The sequence below is a fragment of the Zophobas morio genome, unplaced genomic scaffold, assembly GCF_036711695.1.
Source record: "Zophobas morio isolate AGI-343-1 ecotype UQ-CSIRO unplaced genomic scaffold, CSIRO_AGI_Zmor_V1 ptg000085l, whole genome shotgun sequence".
NCBI lineage: Eukaryota > Metazoa > Arthropoda > Insecta > Coleoptera > Tenebrionidae > Zophobas > Zophobas morio.
In genome coordinates this window covers 36,423-52,202 of record NW_026972190.1, presented here as the reverse complement: position 1 = coordinate 52,202, position 15,780 = coordinate 36,423, and the positions used below count along the sequence as shown (strand labels likewise).

Here is a 15,780-nt window from a genome sequence, read left to right as displayed (position 1 = left end):
GCAGTTGGTAAAACGCGTTCCCTTGTTGGCGTGAAGAAAACGCGGTTTTCTCAAGCGAAATACTCGGGAGTCGTTATCGGCAACAAACTTTCCTGGCAACCGCACGGGGGCTATCTTATGGCAAAGATCAAGTCAGCAGCTAAGGCGCTTTACCTTTTACTATGCGGTAAAAACAAGCTTTCCCTGCGAAACAAACGGCAATTGAATGTCTTATATCCAGCCAATAATGACATGCGCTTCTGCTGCTTAGACCTACGACTCCATTGCAATAGCGTTGACACTTCCAATGCGACAGAACAAACTGCTGGTCTGTGCAAAATAAAACTCTTCACCGGGGCCTGCGGCTGGGCTCTTTTGTCGTCTTCCAGAATCTATATTCTCTATTGTGCAGAAAAAGTAAACTTTTGTTGCGCAATAAGGGAAGGCTTTATGTGCTGTTTAAAGCTAATTTTATTCTTTCACTTTGGTGGTAAGAATCTTAACAACTTTAGGAAAATTAAATTTGCTTTGTGCGTAGATTCGTTACCTAGTTTTACCAAGAACATAGATTGCAACAAAACTAATAATACATTTCAACAAAGAAAGTTTATCTGGGTTAGTATCTACATTTTAAGCTTTGGCTCGTGTTTAGGTTAAAATTATTAAGGGTCTGTTCATTGTGAAGTTGTGCGAAACAAAGTTTTAAAGGTAAAATATATTCTTTCTATTACCACAAAAAACGTCTCATCTTAATTTTACTCACACTTTATATAACTAGTAATTAATATATGTAGCCATTTTATTTATAATTTTTCAACTCTATAAACAGTTTAAACTAAAATTTATCTTTATAAATTATTTGTCAAGCGGATTTAACGTAAAAATATTTTTTATTACGAGGTGGCACTGCCACACTCTCAGAAGGATCACATAGTTTGTTTGATTTAGCTTGTAGCGTTAGTACTATAAGTGTTATAACGGGTTTCTTTTCTAAAAGTTTCAGTGAGTAAATACTTTGCTCTTCAAGATCGTCTGTAAGCAAAACGGGTTAACAAAGCGCTAAACTCTCTCGAGGCCGCTGTGTCCTGTGAAGTCACTGGATCTTTTTTCATTCTGGCCAGACCAATTGTGAGACGCTTCCTTTTTTGGCCCGCCGCAGGAGTGCAAGTGTTGAAAGAGTAATCTACCACGTGCCTCAGCAAAGAGTCATTCAGGCGGGGGCTCTCGTCAAGCTTGGATTGTAGGTTCTTTAAAGGCGTTACACTGTTTTTCTTTTCTTCTGCTTCATGTGCTTTTATCTTGTGAGTCAGTGTTTTTTTATAGGGTCTGGAATCTGAATTAAGGACACAGTCTTTTTTAAAAGGGGAATTTTTTGTAAGTGGCAACTGCTCCTGATCATTAGTTTCATCAATAGAGTCTTTTATGAATATTCATAAGTATTTTATAAACAGAGGAAAAATATATTTATAAAAGTAAGTCAGAGAGACAGAAATAATAATAAAACATGCCGAAAAATCTGTGCAAAGTGTCTCCTTGAGGCTTCAGTTTTGCTAAGATTTTATATTCCTTCTTATTTTTTGGTGTTATATCAATAGTCAGGCGTTCATTCCTACAATTAGTTGTGTGTAATTGATAAGTTTTATAAGTGATCGGATCCAAATCTCCGATGGCGATTTGGTAGGCCACGCCGGCGTCCAGTTCTCTATAGGGAAAAACTACTTATATGCGGATTTTATAAGAGCGAATAGGAAGTCTTTACGGGCCGATAAAATTACTGATAACTTCCTCACAAGTGCCGCCTTCAAAATCTGTAAGCGGAACGACTTTCTGGAGGGAAACGTCGTAAATACGTTGGTGCCTGAAAGCTGCTTCTGCTTTGTGAAAGTTTTGAAGATAATCTTCAGGGACGTTCCACTTGCTAGATAGTCTTAAGAACCGCACCACCTTACAGAGATTACGAAATTAAATTATAATAAAAATTAGGCAAGGCGGACCTCTTCTACAGTTTCATAGCGAGAAAACAATTCATAAGCACGCTTGATGCCCATTCCCTGCAAAGAACGGAGATAGTCGCAGCCGGCTAAAATGCACATCTGCCGAAATTTCTCCATCGACCAGTTTGTGAATCGAACTCCTTAAAGAAAATTTTTTAGATTTTCGAAAAATAAAAAGTAGTAATTCGCCGCACCGTTACTTGTTACTTGAACCAGTCGTTCTCTTTTGTACTCTACAACGTCCCCAGTGTTATTAAGTTTGAAAAGTATCTAAATTTAATTTTTTTAATTAACGTTGTACTGAGAAAAAGAAGCGTCGGACTATTACAGTCTCGCAACCAAAAGGGATCAAGTCAGAATCTTCAGTTAAGGCTGCAGAGGCAAGCCCGTTGCTAACTAAAAAAACCAACTGCGCATCTGCTTCGTAGGGAGCAACCACATAACGGATTCCTAAGCGCTTGCACAACTTTTATGATAAACAATAGTGATCTTTAGTGTACTTTAAATAAAAAGTTAAGAAAAAGTAATTAGGTAATAGGGAAAATTAATCACCTTTATTACTTCAAAGGCCATTTTGGGAGTCACATCAATACACTTTTGAAAGCGCTGAAAAGCTGCACTTTTCTGCCCTCTTTTCAGTAGACGAAATCCTTCTTCTTTACTTTTAGATCTTTTTCTAAAGTTATTTAAAAACTTTATTGTTGTTTTGAACAGTATTGCAATACTCACAATTCACGCTCTTTTTCTGTATTCATCTTTGCAGGTAAAAGCTGACCGTCGAACACCAAGTAAGGCTGGACACCGCAACGAAGAAGAAGGTCAATTTTTTTTTTACAAAACTGAACATAACTATTATAATGGTGTATTTTGATTCAAAGAAAAAACTTTTAAGATTATAAACTACTTATTCGTGGCTTTCCCCTCCGCAAGTTCCAAAGCACAACTGTAGGATCCTTTATGGAGCCAAACATACGCGTCCACCGCTATAGTTTGTCCTGAATATTCCTCAAGGTGTCCTTCCCGCAAAGCATCTTTTAAAAAGGGTAAAAGCCCTTTTAATAATACAATACAATAAAGGTATAACTTTTGATAAACAAAGTATATCAAAACCGTTAATTCCCATTATAAAAGGAAGCAAGTAATTAAGTTTGCAGGTGATAGTTGACTTCGATATGAGTCATTACAGATAATTTCTAATAAGAAAATGTAGTACAACTTAAACTCTGACCAAAGCCATTCTCTTTATAAACTCAAGAAAATTTTAGCAACCACTATATTTTAGAGTGAAGGTGGGCAAGCCACATTCACCGCACAGCAGCATTAGTTTTGGCGCCGAAGCTCGAGCGGTTGAGGTAGTCAGGGTTGGAATGGGAGCTTTCAGAACTTGGCAACTATTTGGCACATAGAATATATAATTTTTGTTTTTCTATAAAAAAAAATTACCAGCCGAAGAAAACGTTAAAATCGTGTTAGACTGGTAATACATAAAAAACTTGAGTACTTTTAAGTTATAAACACTCCATAACATTTATCCCGCCCCTAAACGCCCACGCTTTAAATAACATAAGAAGGAATAAATTTAAGATTATTCCTTCAAATACGATTTTTAAATATTTCTTTAAATAAAATTAATCTTAATTTCTAGGGAAATTAAAAATGATTTGGGCCAAAGTTTGTAAATTCGCTTTTAAAGTCAAGGCTTTCATCAGCTTTTTATCATTTCCAGAATTAATTGGTAGACATATATCTCTAGCTTTCATTAAAGGTTTTTCACCACTGAAAATCGCCACTGTACGCCTTTTAAGTACACTTTAATGCTTAGGAAAGAGTACAGAGGCTGCTCACCTTTTGATTTTTCAAGAATATAAGAAGAACAAACTATTATAAAGAAAACTTCCTACAACCACCAATTTTGAGTTATATACTTAAACTCACAGATGGGACTTTAAACTACAAAAAAATTTACATTCTTGGTTTTTTTTAAATGTAAGGAAACTTTTGGCAATATATGACAGAGGTATTATGTACCCAATGCTCAAGTGAGCATTCCCCTTAACAGAACTCTAATTTTAAAAACTTAAATGATGGCTTCCATATAGGGTTTCTTATGTTTAACATACCTATTTCTACTGCACTAACTTTCATGGTGGTATATATTGATGACACTCTATTTACAATACCACTGAGTTGGCACCTCAATAGCAAAAAAACAAAATTGAATAAATTTTAATACATTAAGTTTTACCTTGACTTAATTGATGATTAACAAAGCAGAACGTAGTTTTCAAGCAAAAGATAGAAGCGAGTAATAAAATTTTATTTCTACCTCCCGCACCTGGTATCTGGTTAAATATCTCGAGGTCTATCTAGATAAAAAACTACACTGAAAGGCCCACATTATATACTTAAAAAAAAAAAGTACAACGCACACTTTATATCGCTATTATGCAATGTAGTGCATTAGACATTTGATAAAAAATGAACTTTTACTAACTTAATTTAGATCATTAATGAGTTGCTTACCACTGGTAGGCCTTTACTCGACATTAAACTTAGGTAGAATACAACTTTTACAATATAATTTAAAAATTAATTCCGGGGGCTCCTTGACTTGTAAGTTTTTTTTCAGTTATAGCACAAGTGGGAACTTGTGTGCATTTTATTTATATTAAGCGCGTAGCCGAAAACTGCTTAAAATCATATACGTTAGCTGCTTTCCTAAATTATTCCTCGTTTTTATAAAAAGAGATGAAGGGAAAATCGAAACTTTGCAACTTTAAAAAGGTACCCTTCTTACAATGGATGCATTTTATTCTACAAAGACTAAGAGATGTTCATATCCAGCAGTTAAGAGCATTGAGTACAAATAGTAGGTCGTTAGTTCAAGCCCCATTGTCGCCACTCTCTTGTTGGGCTTTTATCGGTTGCTTAATTTAACCTTGATTTCATAAATTCTAATAGATCAAACTTTATCTATCAGTTTTGTCACCTCGGTACAAAGTAAACGCCCACCAAAAATGAGCGGTGTTAAGAATTTATACGTACACAAAATAAAATGTAACAACACAGATACAGAAGCAAGAGACAAACAAAAGGACGAAAGGAGAAGGCGCTAAACCTTAATAAAATAGTTGAAACTAACTGAATAACTTGATGTATGATAGTTACAAGCCAACAGGCAAAAAGTTATATATAAAGGCATCGAGTTCTTACGGTTTGATGCCCCTTCTGATAAGCATGCACTATTGGGCGGCTTTGGGTTTAAAGTTAGATTTCAATAATTTTATTATAACCTTTTTGTTAATTGTAAAGAACATTTTTTATTAATTTTTGATGTTAAAAAGTAGACAATATACATATTTGCATTTAAAAAGTATCTAGGTTTTCACTCTCTTGAGCACTTGTAGATGAGGTGACCACATATACCCTCTTCCTTAATTTATCATTTATATGTAACGAGAGTTACTCGCCCGCAGGGCTTCTCAACGCAAATTACAAGCAGTAGGCATGTGGCTTAGTTAGACCCATTTTTATGTATTTATACGCTCTTAATATGTGAGTGGAGTTAGAGATTGTTAAATAAATTACCACAGGTTCTATTATTCTCTTAACTTACCTATATTATATTATTTTATTTATATGATTTCGTGTTCTACGATATAAAATTTTGTTTCTTTTCGACAATTTCTTATGTATTCTAAATTAATGGTGCTAATTAGGTGACAAGGTTAAAAAGGGAGAATAAAAGCGAAGAAAGCAATTAAATAATGGCGAATGCTAACATTATGTTTATAATATTATAATAACTTAATTAAAGATATTTTTTAGTTATGTTTACCTCCCTTGTGGTAATATATTAAATATTTACTTTCTAAAAATTAATATATATTTTTTTTAATTTGTTGTCATTGTTAAATGATATTTCCTAAATCTAAATAAAACAAATTATAATAACCTTTATTACTTCAACGTATTTTTACCTTTTTTGCTTATATATATATTTTTTCTATTACAACGAGCATTAAAATGCCCGGAAAATCATATAGAAATCGTTATTAAGACATGTTAATATTATAATTTATAAACACCACATAGTAATGAGGGACAACGCGGGCAAGGGCAAACAAAGGGCAAAAAAGAAATATATATATATCACTGAGGATTCGAATTAGAAAAAGGTTTAACTAAAAAATACAACAGTAAGGCACATCTGGGATTTAAAAAAGAGGAAAAAAAAGATTCTATAAAAGAACTTAGCACTGCACTATAAAACATTATTTTATTATACAGAAAGATTTAAAAAATAAGCTTGGCAGCTAACTATAATTAAGATTAAAACGGTGCAACTAATTAGCATAGATAGCATTAATAGTATTTTACATACCTGGCTTCATAACTTTGTGTCCATAAGGGTAATAGGACTTTTTATGCGCTATTTCTAAAACTTTAATAGCTTTTGTGATGAACAGTTTAATTATCATCTTTTACCACTGGGCCCCGTTGGCATTTGAGAAGGACTTCTTAATTTAGATAATCCCAGTATCTTAAAAAATTGTAAAAGGTTAATAATTTAAAAAAAGAGATGGATATTAGTTAAATACAGAGTTTAATAAAATTAAATTATCGTAGGTTTTTCATTAATTTCTTTTGACCTTTGAATTTTACTCTTCTATTTTAGTTTCCCATCTCAGTATGGTATCTTCAATTAACTATTTTTGTAATAATACTAGTAAACCCCCCTTTTGGCAAGTTTAACTCATACCGTTTTTGGAGTACAAATTTAATATGATAATATTTACATTTTTATAAGCTCTATAAAATCTTGTTCTTTACTTTTATGACACTAAAGGATGCCACCATCTAGCAGAATTAGCTATCCCGAAAAGGTAAATTCTATCAAGTAAAAATTATTCTGTACGGCTTTATACAATTTTAAAATATAAAAAGTTTTTTCTAACTCAGAGAACAGCATTTTATAAATAAAATAAAGGTAATAATCACTATTTTAATATTAATAAAAGGGTTATATCAACGGTAAATGGAGTGAGGCAAACAGTGGAGCAACTTTTAAAGTTTTAAACCCTGCCTCTTTAGAGGGTAATCAAATTTTATAAGCTTATAATTAATAACTCTTATGTATGTTAAGAAATTTGTAGCGTGCCAGATATGGACGTTAAAGACCTTAAAGAAGCAATATCGGCTGCTTCAAATGCCTTTTATAAATGGAAAAACACTACACCTAAAGTATGTTGTAAAAAAGCAATGCTGGGCTATTCTTACTGAAAATTTATTTGAAAATTTATACTTAACCTACGCTTATAAACTAATTTAAAAAAATAGACTCGCGCAAATATACTAAAAAAATGGCACGACTTAATTGTGGAAAACAAAGAGGAATTAGCTCGAATTATAACTTCCGAGCAAGGGAAAACTTTAATCGAAGCTAAAGGAGAAGTAGATTATAGTGCGTCCTATATTGAATGGTTCTCAGAAGAATCAAAGGTGGAGACTTTTTGTGTTTAAAACATTATTTCACTTTGCTGTGCCCGCTCTTTTTTATTAAATTATGTGTACAGAGAATGTACGGCGATATTATACCTCCTGGGACCAGCAATCAAAGACTTGCTGTTATTAAACAACCCGTTGGTGTTTGCGCTCTTCTAACACCGGTAATTAATATCGAAATAATATTTGCGGTAATATATCAAAGTTTGGGAAGCAAAATATCTTACAACCAAAGAGAAATTCAGATATTTCTATACTTTTTCAGTAATAATATTCTATTAAACGCCTTAGAACATATAAGGGTTAAGAAATTTATAATTGGGCTACAATAGAAGTTATTCTTGTGATGTAACCATGTACGGTTAAAAGTAGTTACAAGTATTTACTACCAGTGGAACTTCCCAATGGCAATGGGTGCCAGAAAAATCGCCCCTGCACTAGCCTCTGGTTGCACTGTTGTCTTAAAACCATCTCAGAAGACGCCTTTGTCCTCACTGTCATTGGTCAAGCTCGCTGAAGTCGCTGGGACACCGCCAGGAGTCATCAACGTTGTTACCACCTCTCACACTGGTACCTATCGTACTACGCGTCCCTGGCCATTTTAATATCCTTCTAACTTGTCGCCTTATTAGCTGATATTGGCAATGAGCTTGCCTCTAATCCAGATGTTAGAAAAGTTTCTTTCACAGGCTCCACGCAAGTGGGAAAGCAACTCCTTAAATTGGCTGCTAGCACCGTTAAAAAGGTTTCATTCTTCTGTGCTTTGGTTTGTCGTGTTAGTTTACTAACCAAAGTCACACGAATGATATAGGTTTCTATGGAACTTGGAGGGAATGCACCTTTTATTATATTCGATGATGCCGATCTTGGTAGTCTGTTATCAATTTGACTGAGTATAAGTTTTCGTTGACCCTCAGTACGGGCAGATATGGCTGTCAAAGGCGCTATTGCAAGCAAATTTAGAAACTCTGGCCAAACGTGTGTTTCAGCGAACTGTATTTTTGTGCAAAGCGAAGTTTATGAGACTTTTTCTGATCGGTTTATAAAAGCTGCTCGTGGTGAGATGTTTTTATCTTGAATATAATTTTTTAGTTTATGTTAGAACTTTATTTTAGATTTAAAAGCTGGCAACGGTCTTGAGGAAAACGTGGATTTCGGACCATTAATTAATGAACAGGCGCTTAAGAAGGTCAAGGCATATGTAGATGATGCCGTAGCCAAGGGGGCGACCTTAGCCCTTGGTGGTAAGGTTCATTCACTTGGAGGTATAGCTCTTTGACTTCAACTATAATCAGTTGTAAATTACTTGTATGCAGGAAACTTCTTTGAAGCTACAGTTCTTAAATACGTTAAAGCGAATAAGGATCTACTAGAAAAAGAAATATTTGGTCCAGTAGCGCCTTTAATTTGCTTTCAGTCGGAGGAGGAAGTCCTTCAGGTATAAACTTATATATTAATTAAAGTAATTATTGTAACCAAATAACATTTTCTTGTTGCTTAGCTGGTTAATAGCACAAGATTCGGCCTTGCGGCTTACTTCTACACGAAGGACCTGCAAAGATCGTGGAGGGTCTCAGAGGCTTTAGAATTTGGTATGATCGGCCTGAACAGCCCATCCGTCTCCACTGAAGTCGCTCCGTTCGGTGGAGTAAAAGAAAGCGGAGTTGGACGAGAAGGCTCAAAGTACGGACTGGACGACTACACAGAGATTAAGTATATTTCTTTATAGTATTTTTAATACCTGATCACTGCTGTTGTTAAACAGTATTTCTATTTTCTAACTTAAAATATGACTTAAGATCGATCTGCATCGGCAATATAAGTGCTTAGCCTTGCATGGGACCTAAAAAGAAACTATAAAAATTTTCATTAGTTTTAAATAAAAAACTATGATAATAAAAATTCTTTCTTGCTCTATTTAGATTTCACATAAATATTTCATTGCCTTTGGTATTTTGTAATTTTTCCGCGCTCGAGCATACCCCAGGACGTTAGTTGGTTTTTAAGAAATCATATTCGCACTTTGGGGGAGTGTATTTTCGGTAATATCATTTAGTAGTTCTAACGATATATAGCGACATTGTACCACCTTTGCTTGGTGGAACGCACTACAATTGTAAACATTTATGTTGTACAATTTATTAATTTAAAGAAATAATTCTATAGACAAATTTTAAAAAAAAAATAGTTTTATTTTTTTCACTCTGCTTGTATACTCTGTACAATAGTTTTATAACTTGTATAAAATGAGATCGCTAAGGTGGGAAAGTTGCCTGCTTTAATCGGAAAAATTTTGTAGTGCTGTGACTTAGCCTAAACAATTAAGAACAACCGTAAGTTCTCAAACGTTAACAAAAACACGAATACTAATATTAACGAGTTACATAATTTTACTTTAAAAAAAAAAATAGAATAATTTAAAAAACAGCAGTGTACTTTTATAAAAGTTCACGTATTTAAATACGTTAAGCTTTGACCAGCCTTTTTTTTTCAAAGCTTTTTTGCACTCTGTTGAAAACTTATATATATTTGTTTTATTTATAAATATATAAATTTTCAATTTTTTTAATATAGTTTTTTTATATTAAAATTCATTTTTTAAGTTATGTAATAAAGAGCTTTTGATTCACAAAAGTGCTCTGAGTAATTTTATAATAATATTTTATATTTTTATGAATTCGGCTTCTCTTCATTACAGTACAACTTCCTACCTTTTATAATTCTATCCCTTTTCCCTATTCCTACGCTTTTTTTATTTATGCAACCTACAAGAAATTAATATTTAACAAATTAACTCCGCTTTATAATATAAAAAACAGCTGCTCCATAAGCCTCCTTAAACAGAGCCATGATCTTTTCAACGTATCCTAACTTTACGCTGCAAAAGTAGATAGAATTTAATTTTACCAGGGAAATTATTGGATATAAAGTAGCTGCTCAAAAAAGCTGACATAATGTACTTAAGTTCGAATCAATGACTGTCCTACAGGTAGCTATAAGAAACTTAATAATCTGGAATTGCAGTAAATGCGGCAAAGACGTATTTAGCAAAAGTAGCTGGTCACTTTAACGGATTGTCATAATGAAAATAAGAACTCAGTCCTTTTACCTGTCGGAAAGGAGTGCGAAGTACACTGAGGGAGTTTGTTATAGCAATACAAATAATAATGAGCTCTGCTGAACAAATGAACTTAATCGTATATGCGGAGATAAGAAAACCTGAAAAAATTAAACTACGGCAAAATAGGGCAACTGAAATACAATAAATTCTTTTATTCTCTATTACTAGCATAAACAAGAAAATACACGAACATACGCACATTAAACTCTAAAAAGTCCTTATATACATCTACTAAGTAATCAAAACTTTTAAAACTAAAATTTGACAATAATTTGTAATTAAGCAAATTATATGCACAATTACCGCTTCCACCAGCAATTTTTAATGATCTTCTATACAGGAAACACAACTTTTAATAACATTCTTTGACTAATATTAATAATTTGGGGGCTAAAAAAATATATAATTCTACCAGAAGAAAATAGTTTCCTTTTTTTTTAGCAGGAAAAATATTTTAATGGCTATAAATTAATATAGAAAATTAAGTACACAAAATATTAAGTTTTCTTAAAGAATGAACACATTCTACAGAATATGTATAACTATTTTTTATTTTTTCTGAGGTCACAATAGAGGACGTCAGCTTCTTCTAAAGAGACGCCTTTATTATATCCTAAAAATGTCTTCGTGTAGTCAGCATTTTTAAGATAAACCGCGATCTAAAGAGATTTAGTAAAAAGTGTTAAGTGCAGTATTATAAAGATACTTTATACAATAGATATATTATTGTTAACTACACAAATAATTTAAAAAAGATAAGAAAAAAACCTCACTGCCCACCTCCAAGTTTGGCAGGTTTTGAATTGGTAAGTAAGCAAACCTACGTTATAAGTTATTAATAAATTAATTTGCTAAAAATAAAAAGAGTAAAGATCAACTAATTTCAATAACACAATATATATTTCAAAAACCATTTTAATCCTACATCGATCTTATAAACGTTTTCTTTTTTATCAACTATTTTTCCAATTAACACAGGGCCATTAACACCAGCTATTTTCGCAAATGCGCTATTTCTAAATTTATGCTTATACAGGCAAATAAAAGGAAATAATCAATAAAAAGTCACAAGCAGAAATGAACTCTATAAATTATATAGATAAACTTACAACGAAAGAATCTTCATCATGCTCAACAAAAACAGGCAAACTATCCTCACGATGAGGTAAAAGACAGGAAACTTTATACATGGGATATATGAATTGTGCAAATCCAAGTTTACGTAAAGGATTGGAAAAATGGTAATATAACTTGAGTAGGTTCATTGTCACCGCCGAAACTGGTAATTGAAAAATAAAAAAATTATAGACTATATTTAAAAATACATTAAGTTATACTTTAGGATTTTCCCGAAAATCAGTATTTAGTATGTAAAACTTATTACGGTAACAAAGATAATAAGATTTAATATAAATACACTCACGTTAAACTTGCATAACAAAAAAATATTAATTCTTTATATAAAATTACAATATAATAAAATTTTAAGAGATATTTAAATAAAATACTTGCGTGTTGTAGGTAGTTATAGGCTGCACGTACGAGTGAGAACTCAAATTAAAACTAAAACTAAATGTAAGCCGCTCTTTCTTTTCCTCCTTTGCTTTAAGTTGTGAAGGTGTTTCCACTGAAATGCTCTGGATCTATCCAAATTTTTCTTTTAATCTCTTTATGTATATTTTTTGCCTTACAGTTTTCAAGTTTTTGTTCTTAAAGTCTCAAACTTGTAAATATACATAACCGAATATAAATTAGCAGCAGTATAATTTTAATGGCAAGCTAATAACTTCACGTGCGGTAAAACTCAGTTGTACAATGTTCGCAACTGCATGTTACTGCATCGCTTCAGTAATTTTGGGTACTCACTTCAATTTACTTATATTGCTAATTAAGTTAAGTGCTCTTAATTTTAGTTCCATTCTATATCGTCACAAAAATTATAATAATTAAAGTAACAGCTTGAATTTAGTAAAAGGTATATGCGCTAAGTTAAACTAAAAGTCCTTTTAACAGAGCTAACTACTCACACTAATGAAGTTTACTGGCACAATCTTCTGTAAATCTTGTACAATTAAAAATTTGGTGTTTAAATCTAATTAATTTCATATCTAGCTGCTCCCTTTAAAAACATTTAATTAAAATTTTACGACCTAAAGCGCTTAACCACGTTAACACGCTATGCTTTTAAAAAAAAGTAGATATTAATTTGACCCCTACGCGTTATAACTAACGTGATGAAAACTGATGCTGGAATGTTGTAAATATATAAATTATTACATTAAGTAGTAAAGGTTCCAATTTTAAATTTTGTCACAATAAAGTTAACGATCAGTAGAACTCGCACCTTATATTAATAGTTCTGACGCTAAGGTGGCAACAATGCCACTGGTTGGCAAAAATATCCTTGTTTCCAAGTGCAATTTTGGCAATTAGTTAAACATTGCTTAAACTGATGTGCTAATCTATTTCATAGTTGACGTATTTTGTTCACTATTGATCTTTACCCTTAAATATTAGTCCACGTGACGTTTACTAAATTTTTTATAAAACCATCTACCGCCAGATGGCAGCTTTTTTTCTTTGCTTGTTACTATTGTAGCCACTGTTCTTAGCACGGCACTGGGTTAATAAGTCAAATTTAACTTGTGCTGAATTTAAATTATTACCATTGGTAGTTTTAATATAACTCAAAATAAGTTTTTTACACGTTTATTGTGGTCTTTTTGTTTCTTAACAAGATACAAATTTGTCGAGCTATGTTAATGGAACAAGGACTCATGAACCTGTATGGACAAAAGGCCCTTGACCTCGTAATATTGAATAGTAAATTTTGGTTAGATTTTAAATTTTTTTTTTCCTGTTTAGAAAGCACCGGATCACAAAAATGTGGTAACTGATTGGAGTATGTTTTCACCTCTTATGCAAGGAACTCTATGTAAGCGGCAGTGTAGAATGGATGGGAAAGAAGGTTACAATTGTGTTGATGATGTTCATGGTATTCGTAACCAAAGTAAAAGGAGGAAGAGTCTATGAGAATTTCGGAGCATAGTTTTCTCTATTCGCCCACGACTTCATTTCGGCTTATAATATTGAAAGGCTACTGATTGCTAAATCTTTTCTTTGTCTGGTAACTTTTAGTGCGTAGGGTCACCTGCGCACGCAAATCGAGGACTTTCATAATGATTGCAGGCGCAATATGTTTGGGCCTATTTGTAGCTGCTCATTCGAATCGTCTTCGATTGCTTCGTATAAAAACAGCGAACACTAAATCGGCGCAGAGAACTCTTCCCAATCGACTACCGAGGCATAGTCTAGCCTTATAAGCGCCCAGCTTCACCGCGAGCAGGTTTGGCAACCACATAAGTGAAGAATTTGGGGTCTTCATCACTGGCACCAAAAGTTGCCGCAACCTCATACTGGCACTGCAAGTAGTCTCTGCGCGCATTGCTATGAGGCGTTCGCGCTCGAATTCAAACCGTAACATCGCATACTTGGTTGCTGCGCCAAATGCACGAGAGTATGGCCCCACCGTAGTCCGGGCTATGAAATCTGCGTGGGCCGGTTAAATTTTTGTTCGTTATTCCCACTGAGTCCTGTCCTGTGTAAAAGCCGAAGTGTGCGGAAAATAGTGAGTACACATGCGAGCTTCCATAGCGTTGTACCGCTCCTCCGGTTCTTCTAAATTGTAGGGCGCATTGTTAAGCTCTACCCGATTGCAACATTAGAGCGACCGCCGTCCTTGCACAACAAGCACCACTGAACCCGACGTATACGACCGTTGTATGCCAGCACATCTATTGATGAAGTAGAGCCGCTGGGCATTTGCACTCTCCGACTCGCATGAGTCAAGAGAGTCGCATTTTTAAATTCCCCTTGTCCTCTCAAATTTAAGCATTATTATAATTGGGCGATAGTAGACTTACTTTTCTAAGGTGCAACTTATTTTAATATAGACTAGTGCAGATAAGAAATAGTCAATAAAGTTTGAAATAAGGCTAAAAGATAAAAAGAAGACTATGTTTAACTAATTAAGAGGTTAGATATAACAACTTTACACACAGAACAACTAATAGAAGAAGAACTTTTAATAAAAAAAAATTTAAGAAAAACTTAGAATTCGTCAAAACCAAAAAAGAGTTTTTATTTAGAGATAGCATAAACTACAAGAAGAGAACCGCAAAGATTTAAAAAGATGTCAAACTTCATATATATACACATATAGCTGAAATAAATAACGATTAAAGTTGAAAAGATAAAAGCAGGTAGCCAAGTTTAACAGGACACCTGAAAGTGGATGGAAAGTTTAAATATGTTAAAGCAAAAATAATATTACCATATAGAAAATATATTATAGGATGTGATGCTGAGAAGAAAAATAAGCAAAAATATTTAGAAAAAAATAAATTTATATAGAATTGAATATCACACTTTAACCGAGTATTTTTTAAAAAAAGGGTTCTTCCATGTAATGGTTCCAAAGAGGAAATGGCTAGAAAGGAAAAAAGACGAGTGAGATAAGAGAGATAGCGGAGGTTTTGCTTCAACTTGTGGTACACAACGATAAAACGAAACTACTTTAATGCGAAACAAGTTTTAAATACACGAATGTTATTTATAGTAAGGTGTGCTTGTGTACTTTTACTCGCCATTTTTCGTTGCCAGTTGGCTAAATTCCTTAAATAAAATTCAAGTTATTTCTATAAAAAATGTTATTTTGGATAAAGCTATCCTTTTGATAGTAAATGAGATTCTGGCACATATTCCAATATATATAGGGCAAGATTCCCTTCTCTTCGCTCGGGCAACTATTAAGATGTGCAGATTGTCCTAAAAGAAGTTTCTTTTTTGATTACAGTCCCAGAAGTTTTTTTTATTAATCAAATGGATTTTCTAGTACGTTTTCCCATAAGTCATTGATTTAAAGTATCCTTGTAAGTTTCAAGCTATCAAAAAAGGTTTTACTTAACAAAATTGAAGATTTTTTTTTTTTTGGTGCTTAGGACTTACGACTTGACTTTGAGGGCTGTAAAGGCATTAAAATTTTATTGGTAAAAAACTATATAAAATTATTTATTCCAAATGAAACCACTTTATAAGAAAAAAAATATGTTTATTTTAATAAATGTAGAAAGACACCTTTAAAAAAATTATAAAAGTTATAGTGTCATGGTACAGAAAAGA

The 15,780-nt window shown here is 33.0% G+C and overlaps 2 protein-coding genes and 1 long non-coding RNA gene across 3 annotated transcripts; 1 reads left to right on the top strand and 2 right to left on the bottom strand.

Moving 5' to 3' along the window:
* Window positions 1-918: 918 nt before the first annotated feature.
* On the bottom strand, window positions 919-3,143 carry LOC135144219 (uncharacterized). The gene is made up of 10 exons (XM_064076205.1): window positions 3,084-3,143; window positions 2,878-3,025; window positions 2,703-2,822; window positions 2,526-2,649; window positions 2,302-2,439; window positions 2,168-2,243; window positions 1,974-2,113; window positions 1,739-1,923; window positions 1,488-1,681; window positions 919-1,396 (listed from the first exon to the last, which is right to left on the bottom strand). The coding sequence occupies exons 1-10, from the start codon at window positions 3,094-3,096 to the stop codon at window positions 1,002-1,004; spliced, it is 1,533 nt and encodes a 510-aa protein (XP_063932275.1). The 5' UTR covers window positions 3,097-3,143; the 3' UTR covers window positions 919-1,001.
* A 3,996-nt stretch (window positions 3,144-7,139) lies between these two features.
* LOC135144194 (uncharacterized) lies at window positions 7,140-9,308 on the top strand. Its single transcript, XM_064076168.1, has 11 exons — window positions 7,140-7,217; window positions 7,314-7,475; window positions 7,550-7,642; window positions 7,871-8,057; window positions 8,111-8,223; window positions 8,290-8,347; window positions 8,405-8,536; window positions 8,594-8,743; window positions 8,795-8,916; window positions 8,980-9,191; window positions 9,278-9,308. The coding sequence occupies exons 1-11, from the start codon at window positions 7,140-7,142 to the stop codon at window positions 9,306-9,308; spliced, it is 1,338 nt and encodes a 445-aa protein (XP_063932238.1).
* Window positions 9,309-11,367: 2,059 nt separating this feature from the next.
* Window positions 11,368-12,322, bottom strand: LOC135144226 (uncharacterized). Its single transcript, XR_010283043.1, has 4 exons — window positions 12,108-12,322; window positions 11,709-11,878; window positions 11,511-11,626; window positions 11,368-11,419 (listed from the first exon to the last, which is right to left on the bottom strand). It is a non-coding gene; the product is annotated as an uncharacterized LOC135144226 (long non-coding RNA).
* Window positions 12,323-15,780: the final 3,458 nt, after the last annotated feature.